The 13,313-nt window shown below is 37.6% G+C and overlaps 2 protein-coding genes and 1 non-coding gene across 3 annotated transcripts; all 3 read right to left on the bottom strand.

The window, feature by feature from the left end:
* Positions 1-21: 21 nt before the first annotated feature.
* On the bottom strand, positions 22-6,452 carry LOC111705768 (protein RCC2 homolog). The gene is made up of 11 exons (XM_023478417.1): positions 6,339-6,452; positions 5,899-5,956; positions 5,152-5,229; positions 4,646-4,734; positions 4,402-4,492; positions 3,848-4,003; positions 3,462-3,598; positions 2,901-3,152; positions 2,376-2,538; positions 1,663-1,802; positions 22-611 (listed from the first exon to the last, which is right to left on the bottom strand). Exons 1-11 carry the CDS (start codon positions 6,407-6,409, stop codon positions 503-505), a joined length of 1,344 nt encoding a protein of 447 aa, XP_023334185.1. The 5' UTR covers positions 6,410-6,452; the 3' UTR covers positions 22-502.
* A 1,852-nt stretch (positions 6,453-8,304) lies between these two features.
* LOC111705769 (60S ribosomal protein L4) lies at positions 8,305-12,098 on the bottom strand. Its single transcript, XM_023478418.1, has 5 exons — positions 11,934-12,098; positions 10,327-10,531; positions 9,902-9,998; positions 9,223-9,568; positions 8,305-8,868 (listed from the first exon to the last, which is right to left on the bottom strand). The coding sequence occupies exons 1-5, from the start codon at positions 11,934-11,936 to the stop codon at positions 8,362-8,364; spliced, it is 1,158 nt and encodes a 385-aa protein (XP_023334186.1). The 5' UTR covers positions 11,937-12,098; the 3' UTR covers positions 8,305-8,361.
* On the bottom strand, positions 10,593-10,658 carry LOC111705773 (small nucleolar RNA SNORD18). Its single transcript, XR_002766077.1, has one exon. It is a non-coding gene; the product is annotated as a small nucleolar RNA SNORD18 (small nucleolar RNA).
* Positions 12,099-13,313: the final 1,215 nt, after the last annotated feature.

Raw genomic sequence — 13,313 nt, forward strand, 5'->3', positions numbered from 1 at the left:
TCCAACAGAAAAGAAAATTAATGGTTTTGAATATAATATTTTGAAAATAGCTGCGATTTTAAAATATCTTTGATATAATTACAAATATGTTTAACAATGGACAGATTATGAGAACGAGATTTTATAAAACTTTTTATGAAAAATATGATTAAATGCGAATTTTTAAACACTGTGATCGACACTGGAATATTAGCGCGCAGAAATGCACTGAATGTGTGCATTAATACTGATCAGAACTATGATTTTGGAAAAGTCTCTTCTGCGAGATATTTTGATCACACTTTTTTTAAGTAGTAAAATCTTGACAAAAAGACTGGACTTTCACTGATTTAATTGATTCAATTAAAATTGATAATAACATAATTTCTTGAAAGGATTGGTCAATGCTTTTAAAAATGATCTCATGACGAATTTTGATTGATCTCTGAATAAAACTTAATTGATACGGAGAAGGTTTGATCAAGAAGTGATCGAGTCCACGAGTGAACTGATCTTGATTGATCTAATCGAGTGCAGCTTGATCAATGACCGGAAATTTCTCCAGTATCTTCTTATCTGCCTCTGTCTGATTCCTGGCGATGAACAGAGAATGTGAGAGTCCTGCTCCAACCCTGAAACAAGTAATTATTTTAAAACAATTTAGAAGAGATTTCTGGGGTTGTTCCCTGGATCCAGACAATTCCACCCATCTTCCCCTTACGATACTCATATATACCACGTCTGGGGTCGTCTGGTTTGTCCGCTTAAATGTTGTTTTAATATTGATCCTAGGATATAGATTATGGGCGTACCCTGGTAAACGAATTCAGTTCTATTCAGAATAATCTACGAGTTTTTCGTCCTTTTTTTAGGACAAAAATATTGGCCCAAAACCGAAACAGTAAATAACGCATAATGTGCGGTGTGCACCCCTCTCTGATCTAACCCTTAATAGTGTTGTGGAATTCCGACCCTCCATTTATACACTGACATGTCAGATTCACTACGATACCCTTTTTATCGATGACGAAGATTTCCGTAAGTTTTCTTGTTAAAAACGGAGTGACGGGAAACTAAATTGTACACTGTAAACTGTACATTGATAGTTTTAAAACATGATTCAGCTTGAAGAGAAAGTTTTGAAACAAGATTCAGCTTGAACAGAAAGTTATGAAACATGATTTAGCTTGAAGAAAAAGTTTCAAAACATGATTAAACTTGAAGAGAAAGTTTTAAAACAAGATTCAGCTTGAAGAGAAAGTTTTGAAACATGATTCAGATTAAAGAGAAAGTTTTAAAACATGATTCAGCTTGAAGAGAAAGATTTGAAACATTATTCAGCTTGAAGAGAAAGTTTCAAAACATGATTCAGCTTGTAGAGAAAGTTTTGAAACATGATTCAGCTAGAAGAGAAAGTTTTAAAACATGATTCAGCTTGAAGAGAAAGATTTGAAACATGATTCAGCTTGAAGAGAAAGTTTTAGAACATGATTCAGCTTGTAGAGAAAGTTTTAGAACATGATTCAGCTTGAAGAGAAAGTTTTGGAACATGATTCAGCAATTGAAGAGAAAGTTATGAACATTCTAGAGAAATTAGGAGCATTATCCTCGAACAAACAAAGATTTAAAGGGTACCGTTGTGAATCAGAGGGTCACTTCAAATTAATGAGTGTGTGTAGGCACCTGAGCACATGAACCTTGTCGAGAGTATCAAGAATAGTCGGCTGAGCGGACGATTTCTTCTTCATCCCGGCCCCCAGCTCCCCAACACAGGGCGAGGGCATACAACCGATAACAGCCTCGTCAGCAGCCGCTAACCAACCCTGGACACAAAAAGATCAAACTAGATTTATTAATCAAAAACAATTCTTTAATTTAATCAAGGTTTTTCGGACATAAAATTGATCGGACAGTACAAGGATAGGACAATAAAATGAAACTAAAATGTGATAAGCCCCCAACATTGGAAACCAGATTTTGTCAGAAAGAGAATGTTCTTTCTATAAAAAAGACATTCATTTCATGTTAACAGGTGTTTGCTTATTAAGTCAAATTCTAAAGATATGCAAAAAGAAACGGATGCATTTTAGTTCCGGATCCAGAAAAAATGGACCGGATCCAGGTCATGAACATTTCTTTAAGAATTACCGATTTTTTTTTAACTAAAGATTATTTTTCTTCTTTTTTCGCTTATTTTTATGCCATTTAGAAATAAAGAAATTTTTAATAATCTTTTATTTTCTTCTGAAATTCAGATCCTGGTTTAAAAGCATAAGTGATATTTTTACAGTTTTTGATTGATACTTGCGGATCCGGATCCGGATCCAGGAAGCCAAAATGTTGCGGATCCGGATCCAACGGATCCGGATCCTAAGCATCGGTTTTGCTTGACTAACCTTTGAGTTGCAGGCAATAGACCTGACCTCCCAACCGCTGAGATCCTGAACTGGTTTGGGGTACATGTTGGCCTCCTTGTTCGGCATGTAGATCCCCCACATCTGGACCATTCCCTTGATCTCAGACATGGCGATGTTAAAGGCTCCCCCGCAGAATACATCCCTTAGATAATATAATTTGGTTTACTTTACATGATCAGACATTAGAAGAGAATTTTTAATCAAGACTCTCGTACGTTGTTATTCTTTGTACACCCCCAAATATGGAAATATCAAAGAAGTGTATTAGTTTCTTGAGGGGAGAATAAAGTCTTGGTGCAAAATTATATCAAAATTGGCTAAACCTTCAAGATTATACCACTCTTTTAATACTTTTGTGGAAAAATAAAATTAGGAGTGAGATTAACAATAAGTGGGAAAAAAACTTTGTTTTCCTTCAAGGGCATCGAAAATTATTCTTATATTCATGAAAATGTATTCCACAGTTCTATTAATCTCACTGTAAAAAGATTCAACTTTATTCACCTGACCCCCCTGTTCTTCTGGTCCAGGTACTTGATGAGACGAGGAACAAGCTCGTCCGAAGTCTCCGCGTGTCCCAGTCGTCCATAGCCGCCGAACCCCCAGGAGTACGCCTTGCAGTTGTCGTCCACGGCGACGGTGTGGTTTGGACCACACGCTATCTTGATAATCTTGGGTGTAGGGAGCGGAGTGATCTCCTTGGATTTAGAATCCTTCTCAACAAACAGAGGAATCTTCAGGGGAGCATACTCGTATCTAGGGAAGGAAGGGATTTTAAAAATGACATATCGGCATTAAAAACCAACAAAATCTTGACTGAGCAGTGAGCAAGGTTATTACTTACGAATTCTAGCCTATAATGCTCTTCTTCTTCTTCAAGTTAATAATTAAGATGATAACAGCGTGATATTGCAACTTACGCTTTTTTAAAGCTAAAAACAAAACGGACTAAAAAAATCGCGGACGTAATTCATACTTCGTATTTAATATTTTTATCTGTGCATACTGAGGCAAATTACTTAATAACATTTTATTTTCAGAAATGAACATTTTTTTTCCACGTACCTGAAATCGACTTTATTCGCCTTCGCCATAAACTTGCCGTCGTCATTGTGTCCGAGGGTTCCGTTCTCCGGGTGCCCGAAAGACCAGACTCCGCCCTCCTCATCCAGGATCATGGAGAACTCAGCTCCACACGCCACCTTGGGGTACTTTATTAAAACCGGGGATCCTGTATTTGTTTTTGAGGACGGACAATGAACCTGGCTTAACCGGACTTAAACATACTTTGTAACTTTGTAATTTATACTTAAAAATGACTTCAACGGGTTTTTACAATCTGTAAATGCTTTTCATCCAAAATGTCATGCTCTTACTAGACTGGACAATAAAATTTCAAAAACAAAGTTATGCAACAAATCGACAGTTCCGACCTGTAAATATATACTTACATCTACAATATCGGGTCCCATGTAGTTTATGATCTTGGGGGTAGTCAGCTGATCTTTCCCCTTCCCTACTCCACACTGACCGGCAGAGTTTGACCCTGCAGCTAGAACCTTGCCTTCACTAGTCAGGAACAGGGAGTGGGATTTCCCTGTACAAACCTGGACAGAAAAATTTTGAAAATCAAGAAGGTAAAGCAGGAGAGAAGAGGGGGATCGTGTTCTCTTTACACTTTACATTCTACTGTGAAAGAATTGGGAACTTAATTGTATGTTCTGAAGAAATGGAAATCATAAGGCAAGATTTTTTATCTTTTTCGTTACTTCTATTCCCCAATTCAACGAATAAAGCCTCCAAAAAAGTTGCCGCTCCGTGCAATCATACCTGACTTCTTGGGGGAACAATGTTTTCAAAGAGAGGGGGGGAGACTTTTGAAGAATTTAACCCCATCCCCCCCATCTAAATTCAAAGTGCCACGAATAAGAGAGTATAAATTTCCTTAAACGGGACCTTGTCTGTGAAGAATTAGGGGTCGACAGACTAGAATTAAAATGAATACCTTGACAACATTGTGCCCGGAGAGTTCTGTGATCAAGGTTGGACAGAATCTATCCTTGGTATCTCCTAGACCAAGCTGACCCATCTCATTCCTTAACATTATTATATCAGGACAAGTGAACATACCTAATCGGTTAATAAAGAACCTGTTTTTCTCCACTATCACATATCTGTTTAAAACTCGCAAAATAAAAATTATTGAAAATTATTTATTATTTCAATAAAACTTTTGATAAAAAACATACCTGCCCCACGCGTAAACCTTTCCATCCTCAGAGATTGCCATACAGAAGGCAGAGTTGCTGCCAACACCAACCGATGCTATTTGCACGTCCTAGAATATTATTTTATCTATTTCTATTTTATGTGAAAAGATCACGTATCCAGTTCATGAATAATTATTCAAGTTTTACTCAGATTTTCAAGAAACCGACAAAAATTTATGCTAAATCTAGATTTATTTGATAAAAGATGATAAACGACACCATCCTTCTAATTGTTACTCAGATTCCTCAGATATAGGATTAGAGTACCGATGTAATTCGAATATGCATTTTTAAAATTAGAAAGTCACTTCAAACTACTTCCACAGTACAGTCTCTCTGATTTTTTGATAGAATACAGCTTTTTTGCTGTTTTCTATAGTTTTGCCACTTGTCTCCGGAGTCCGGATTCGTAGATCCGCATAATTTTGTAAATCCGAATCCTGGGGTCTTGAATATTATAGATCCTAAGCAGTGCAAAAAAAAACCTTTAAAGCCGCAAGCCGAACTGGTGACCATTGAGTGTTTGCAGACTTAGACAGATCATTCGTCTTTCGGCCAACTTCCTGAAATAACAAAAATACGTAAATATCGAATATAAAATAAAGGAGATGTAGGAGCACTGAATTTATTAGCACAGATTTGGGTGATGGCGGGAAACCAAACCTAAAGATATGCTCCACCTGGACAACCCTGTCAGGATTAGGATGGGGAAGATCTGCCTATGCTATTTCAAGGCAATCTACAGGATAACCGAATGTAAAGCTAACTCTAAGAATGAAGGACTAAAACTGCTACGGTATGGAACAATAAAAGCATAAACGTGATTAAAGCTCATTTGTCATACAGACGTAATCATGATTAGAGCTCCTGTCTTCTATTTCTCTTTGAGTTTTCCCTGGATTTTTGTTTTCCTTGTTTTTTAAATTTTGTTGGAGAGTGCTACGAAAAGTAGCTCTATACATATAGTCTAATATTGTTTTATTTTTTTGTTCAATAAAATCGATAAGAAGAAGAATTTATTTTTAAATGTAAACTTGAATATGAACAAAAAAAAAACATAATTCAGAACTTATAAATTGTAAATCTCGAGATCAAGCTCCCATCCATACAGACCTATGGATGAATTTAATTCATCTTATATATACTGCGGTTGTCATTGTCAGTCTTGAAAGAAAGGTTTCGACCTCTGGTTATAAGAAAATAATACAACTGAAGTGTTAAGAAAGTTATACCTTCCAATCCGTAGCACCGGAAAACAGAAGGGTTCCAGCCTCCAGTTTCTCACGTTTTCTAAATAGTTGACTAGTTCATGAAAAAATTCACATTCTAACACAAACAAGGATAAGTTTTTTATACCTTCCTATCTACCCTGCAGATGACGATTTTGGAGGCTTTTATTTGTTTTTATATGTTTATAGATAAAGGGATCGTAAGTGTAATTTTACGTGACCCTCCATGCAAAAATGAAAATGCCCGGTTGACAATGGTACCACTGAAACCTTAATATGAAGAGAAACCAAAATCGAAAGCAACATACTAGCTAACCCGTGGCAGAAGCGCTCGGCCCCCTAGCCTGTCCTAGTCGCAGCGCTCGGCCCAGAAAGTGTCTAAACCTAGCGCAGCAAACAAAACCTACAATCAAAAAATCGATTCAACGCCTAAAAGTTATCACCTGAGAGTATCGCCTTCATCCTCCACCTTCCTTTTCTCTCCACCGTTCTGTGTTCCGTTCTCCGCAGACATATTCGTGTTCTAGCTAATTCTGAAATTAAAAATGGCCGCTAAGAATAAATTCAAAATGGATATGGGACTAGAAAATACCTGCACATAAACATTATCAAAAATCAAAATACATTTAACTTCAATTTACTTATTCGGTTTAATTATTCAAGCGCATTTCGCGCAAACATTTTGTCGGACAAGGGTTTACAAAAGAACTGATTGCGGCATTTGCTCTTGGAAGTGGATCTAAACCTTGGCCTACGAAAATCCGCTATACTCCACTTCTGACCTACGCCAAATTCGCTATACTGCACTTCCGACCTACGAACTTGTGATTTTACAGCTGATATATGGACTTGTGGCCGCAGCGCCCGGCTCCCTAGCCTGTCCTAGCCGCGGTGCTCATCCCCCTAGCCTGTCTATACTTAATCGCAAAAATTGCGCAAAAGTTTTGCGATTGGAAACCCTACTTTGGATCCCCATATCCAGGGAATCCAGGCCTGTAGGTTATAGGGGGGACAGGGGCACGTGCCCCCAACCTTTATACTCGAATTGGGTGGGGCACACTCTGAGACAAAAGAAAATTAAAAAAATGAAAAGAAGAAAACGAAAAATTAAAGAAAGCAGAAAAAGCTCTCTGCTGTTCCAGTCGGATCGCTAGAACTCGACCTCATGCTTGCAGGCGAGTTTCTATCGAACTTTAGTTTTGCAAAAATGAAGATTTTCATGCTAACGCTTTTTTATCTTTACAATTACGTCCTTTACTTTCCCTGTATTAAAAATAAATATAAGCTGTTTGAGATTAAAAGTTTTCAGAAATTCAGACATATTTATATAGTTAAACTCAAATCTCTACATCTTATATGAACCTCCAGTTTTTTCGCCTGCGAAACGCCCCCATGATTATATACCTTATACCTGCAATTTTTAAATTTTGTGCCCACCCCAATTTTAAATTCCTAGCTATGGGTCTGTGGTCTGCCCATGTACGTTTTAAAATGATAAATTTAGTGCATTGAAATGGTGATTTCAAAAATCCAGCGACGTCATACAAAAGATATCTATAAAAATATTTTTATACATGTTTTAAATTGAAATAATGATAACTCCTTTTACTGTAAAGACTGTAAACCGCTAAACTTATTTTCCCCCAAAACAACATCTATCTTTCCTCTTAAAGACACAAAAAAATTATCACCCAAAAGCCTCTTTTAAAGTACAAAAGGCGAACCCTTGAACCGAAAATATGCACTATTTATAGAGAAAATTGCAAAATAGAATATTTTTTTGTGGAAATTTTTAACGCTCAGGTAATGATAGTTGATATCGCGATTTCTCATTTTTTCTTATTCTTATGACTACCCCCAAACAATTCGACTTGGTGCCCACTGCCCACAATGCGTAAATGATGTACAATTCTTAAATCATTAATAACCTTCTAAAATTTCTTTAAGGTATCACCTTACGAGTGATGCGACGGGATTTTTATAAATTACAATTTTAATCCCCTAAATTTATTTGTCATATAGAAACGTAATTAACAGCCTGAAGACTTAAATACTATGGCATGGAAGATCGTACGGTTGTGGCTCACGACTACCGGAAGACAAAAAGATAAAACGGGCATACGGGTTCCCCTCAGCCAGCCGACTTGACCGATTTGTTTTATGTAACTCATGGGTACCCTAGGGATAACAGACCAAAATATTAATTTTTTCAATTCTTCGGGGTTCGCCGTTATTACTTATTTAAACTTTGACCGTATGTGTACAAAAATATGGATATTCATATTTTATTTTGAGCCAGTGAAAAAGGTCATTTTATCGCGTTAAATATTCCTTCAAAAGTTACGAATTTGCATACAAAAGCAAACAACGGTTTAATATTAGTTCTGTCCTCTACTAAAATGATGAGGAGAAAAACCCAGAAAGATTTATTTTACAAATTCAGATATTCAGAAAATTTGTAATATCTTATTTTTTGACGACTTTTTTCTTCTTAGCCTTGAGATTCCTCTTGGCCATTGGGTCGGCTGCTACCTTTTCACCACGGGCTTTGGCAGCAAGAGCAGCTTTTTTCAGTAAGTTTTGAGCTGAAACCAGTTCAGCGTTCTTCTTAGTGACAGCAGCATAGGGGTTCAGCTTCAACATCGCGCGAATGTTTTTCAGCGGATTGGCTTTAGTCTTCAGCGCCTTTCTGACGGTACGGTTCGGAGCCCGGAGCACCTTGCGGATTTCTTCAGATTTAAGAAGTTTACTTAGGTCAGTGTTAGCCATCTTGGGCATAGGCAAGTTCCAGTTGTTCTTAGCCTCGCTACTCTTCTTCCAAGTACCGTAGAGGCCATCCAGCTTCTTGAAGGCAGCCTCGGTCCAGATACAGAACCTACCGAGATGACCTCCGGGAGCAAGTTTAAGTAGGTTAAGAGCATCCACCTGAATACAGTCCACGCCAGGAATATTTCGGAAGGCTTTCGTCAAACCCTAAATAAGAGCAATATTAAAATCGGATAAAATGCTGGTAATTTTCTTTAAAAAAGACAACTTTATCATTACTTTGGTTTGAATCATTTAATTCATAAACACGGACCAAAGATAAATAATCATTTTACAAGAATATGCAAGTTCAATCAAATTTCAGCACAGCTCATAGAAATGCTTCTTTCTATCATCCAAACTAGGAAAGAACCAAGTTATGTTTCAGGGGTATATATTCAAGTCAGAAAATTTCTTAATTATAGCCCTCCCCACTTCGTATTACGACCCTTGATGCAGAGAATAATGATTGGAAATATATACCCCCGATTTATAATGACTTCATTGAAGAGGCAAGTGTACCTGATCTTGGTCGTAGATAACCAGAGGACCTAGTTTCTGAACATGCCTCCTATTCCTTAACTTTCCCTTCCCTGCCCTCATCCTCCTTGTGGCGTACACCTTCTCAACATCCTTCCACGCCTTGCTCCTGCGGAGGAACTCCACTGCCTCCTTCGTCTTGACAAAGGACTGGACCTTGTCGGAGACCACCAGGGGGATCTCTGTGATGTCCCCGATGACGTGTCCCTTGGCCATGACGAGGCTGGGAACACCTGTGGCGGCGATAGCGGAGCAGATTGCGTACCTCTTCTGGGCGGTGTTAACTTTCCTGTGCCATCTTCTCCAGGTCTTGGTCGGAGCGAACATTCTAAAAATTAATAACTGTAAATGTATATCTCGGTGATCTATTATGTTTTAAAGAAATATTCTATTTTCATTATAGCGTATATTATCTTAGTCAACATTGTTGTCTGAGAGGGCAAGTTGTTAATCATTAAACTTTTCTGAACATTTTTATAGATAGCAAGACAAAAAAGTTTAAATCTATGTTTCACAAGGGTAAATTTTTTAATAGATTTGAATTACAGTTTTTTTTTAAACAAAAGAATTAATAATAAATTTCTTCTAATTATTATGCACTTTCAATAGTTTTCTACAGTTACAGTTTGAATTTTTAGATATTTTTTAGTTGGGTTCTCACCTTCCGCCACGGCACATGTTTCCGAAGGCAGCTTGACCGGACCGATGGGTTCCGCCTCCCCTCACACGAGGAATCCTAGCCACAGCGCGACCAGTTCCTAAAAATGAGCAATTTACAACAAAAGCTTGATAGTCTTACAAGTATGGAATTAATACCGAAATGTTTTCATTATAGCGTATATTATTTTAGTCAACATCGTTATCTGAGAGGGCAAGTTGTTAATCATTAAAGAGCGTATATTTCATCAGGAGAGAAGTTCTTGCAGAATTCCAAGAATATTAATTAGATATTTTTTTTAATTGGTAAACCGATTTTTGATTCAAGTTAGGTTTTAACGAAATCTTAATTTAATGCAATAATTTCAACTTTTCAATCTGATGAAATGTACGAGGATTATATAGCAAAATAGTTTTATTAAAACTTACCCCAAGATTCGGCGCTGGTTTGATGTCCAGCGTCGACATTGACGCAGTAAGGCTGACGCTTGTTCTTGGCAATCTCATGATGGATAAAGGAGACGATGTCAGGACGAATAGGAGCTCGGAACACAGCTGGGAGACAGACAACAGTCTCGCCACGTACACTCTTCTCAGAGTAGACGGAGATCAGAGGGCGGGCAGCACTCAACGACTAAATAATAAAAAAACATACAAGATAAGTCTTTTAAGAAAAGAGCTTTTTGTTAAAGCTTTATATCAGAACTTTGTGGTGAATCATTAAGATCATAAACACGGACCAAAGTCAGTCATCATTATAATCTCTTGCAGCATTTACAGCATCGGGCAATAACGGTTTTGAAATTTCAAAAGACCTCTTGGATATTACTAACAACCCCCCTCCCCTCCCAACTAAGTTACCAACAGAAGGCCAATTTCTTAAGGGCCCTACCATAGGTAAAACGTCATTTACACTATGGTTAACCCATGTTCGGATTTCTTAAACACAAAAGTAACATAAGTAGAGTTAAACCTATGGTTATTTAACCTTTGGTATAGATAACCCAGGTGCAACTATGGTTCAACCATAGGTAAAATCAGTTGACTGTGGTTGAACCTTAGTATTTTTAAATGTTGTCTTCCGATGTGATAGGAATTTAGATAGATAACAAAATAAAATATATGGATATCATCTGATAGCAGAAATAAATGTCAGCTGTTTTTCAGTGGCGTAAATAAGGGGGGTTATTGGGGTTAGTTACCCCCCCCCCCCCCTAGAATCTTTGAAACACAATACAAACATCCCCGTTTAGTAACTTGATCTCCATTTTCCATGTCCATGATTACCATTAAAAAAATGTAAAAAAAATTAACAAAATAACAAAGATACATTTTACCCAAAAATCGAGTTTTTTAATGCAGATAGCGTACTTGCCCTATATTTCTATATGTCAAATTAAGTATAAAGCTCTTCGGAGGGGGAGGGGGGGAATAAAAGTAACACATTTCTTTTTTTAATAAAGTGAAATTAGCATATATACCTAGTACATTGACAAAATTTTGGAAATTAGAATATCTTTAATGTTAATAAATTTTTTTACAGATCTTTGTAGTTAATATAAAATGAATGACTAAAATGAAGTAGTTTCATTTACCATAGGTTGAATCAACACAACCGAAGTTGCATAAATGACTAAGAAATCCAATCGCTCAATTATAGTAAGCAGTTTCTACTATAATTTAAAAACCTCAGATTCGGAAAATAGTACACCTCTAGGAATATTCCAAGAGAACGATTTTTGGACCCCCCTCCGGAGCCCCCGCCCCCTCCTATCAATTTTGTGGGTGTGACAGGAAGTTTCTTCCTAACCCGTGGCCGCAGCGCTCGGCCCAGAAAGTATCTTAACTAACCTAACCCGTGGCCGCAGCGCTCGGCCATTAAGAAACACCCATGTACAAAATTGATAGGGAGGGGGGGGGGTCCAAAAATCGTATACTAGGAAATTACCAAAATCGTTTACTAGGACAGACCCCTGCATGCTTTGAACTGACAAATGCTGTAAATAATTTAGGGAAGACTTCTGCTTACTACTTACCATTCTAAGATCTTTCACAGACCACCGATCAGGAGTTGAAAAAAGCGATGAGTGATGATGGATTCAACGATTACGGATTGCCGATTGCTGTGATATGTCACGACTAAGATTCAACTTTCAAGACACGTGAGATGAAGAAAGCATATATTGTAACATGCCGCGGTGGCCGTGGGACTCACTGGGAAGCGGAAAAGGAATTTTGAGGGGGACATTGACAGTTTTGTAGACTTTTTTTTTAGAAATAATTTTTAACATAATTTTTAAAAATTTAGAACACAAACAAAATTTAAATGATTAAAATTTTAGAATAATTGAATTTTCACACCCCTTTAATTTAAAATAATTTGGTTTGGAACTTTGGAAGACGGATATTTCTGAACTTTAATGATAAGGTTCTAAGGATGGTGTATTTTTGGACCTACGCCCATCCCCTCTACTGCCCATCCGACCTACAAGCACGTGGTTTTAACAGCTGTGGTAGGTCCGATGCACTGTAGGTCGGATGGGCACGTTAAAACCAGAATATTCGTGCATCCGACCTATACTTTAAGCTGTCGCTTGGACACGTTAGTAGGTCTGATGGGCCTTTTTCGTCGGTCGGATGGGCATTTTTCATAGGCCGGATACGAAAAGTGCCCATCCGACCTACAAAAGTGCCCATCCGACCTACGAAAAGTGCCCATCCGACCTACGAAAAATGCCCATCCGACCTACGAAAAATGCCCATCCGACCTACAAAAAGTGCCCATCTGACCTACAAAATTGAGTGGCTGTCCGACAGCTACAATTAATTATTTCTACCCTACTGCGCTAGAGGCATGACAAAAGCTACTGAATAGGTCGGATGGGCAAGAAGATATGCCCATCCGCAGCTGTCGTAGGTCAGATGTTGCAGTAGGTAGGTTGGGAGTATAGCGGCCGGGCAATAGGACGGATGGGCAGTAGAGCGGATCAGCATTACCGGTTTTAAGAAATACAGGGTTACCCACACAGGATGCGACTTCAGAGACGATTGTACGGAATTTGTTTAGTCCGTTTTCTTGCAGTCAGGGTTAATGTAGGTGGATCCGCATTTGAACTACTGCCGTTTGAACTATGGTACGTTTGAACTATTGTTCGTTTGAACTATTGTTCATTTGAACTACTGACATGACGTCATATCCTGTAGTTTAAATCAACGCATTTCTTGCTCATTTGAACTATTTTTCTACCCCAATTCAGTTTTAAAATTTTTTTTATAATCTTCATAAAGTTATATTCATGACAATTAATTAGATAAACATTACACAGAATGAACATAAAAATAGTTCAAATGAACATAAAAATAGTTCAAATGAACATAAAAATAGTTCAAATGAACATAAAAATAGTTCAAATGAA

Source organism: Eurytemora carolleeae, unplaced genomic scaffold (assembly GCF_000591075.1).
Source record: "Eurytemora carolleeae unplaced genomic scaffold, Eaff_2.0 scaffold578, whole genome shotgun sequence".
Classification (NCBI taxonomy): Eukaryota; Metazoa; Arthropoda; class Copepoda; order Calanoida; family Temoridae; genus Eurytemora; species Eurytemora carolleeae.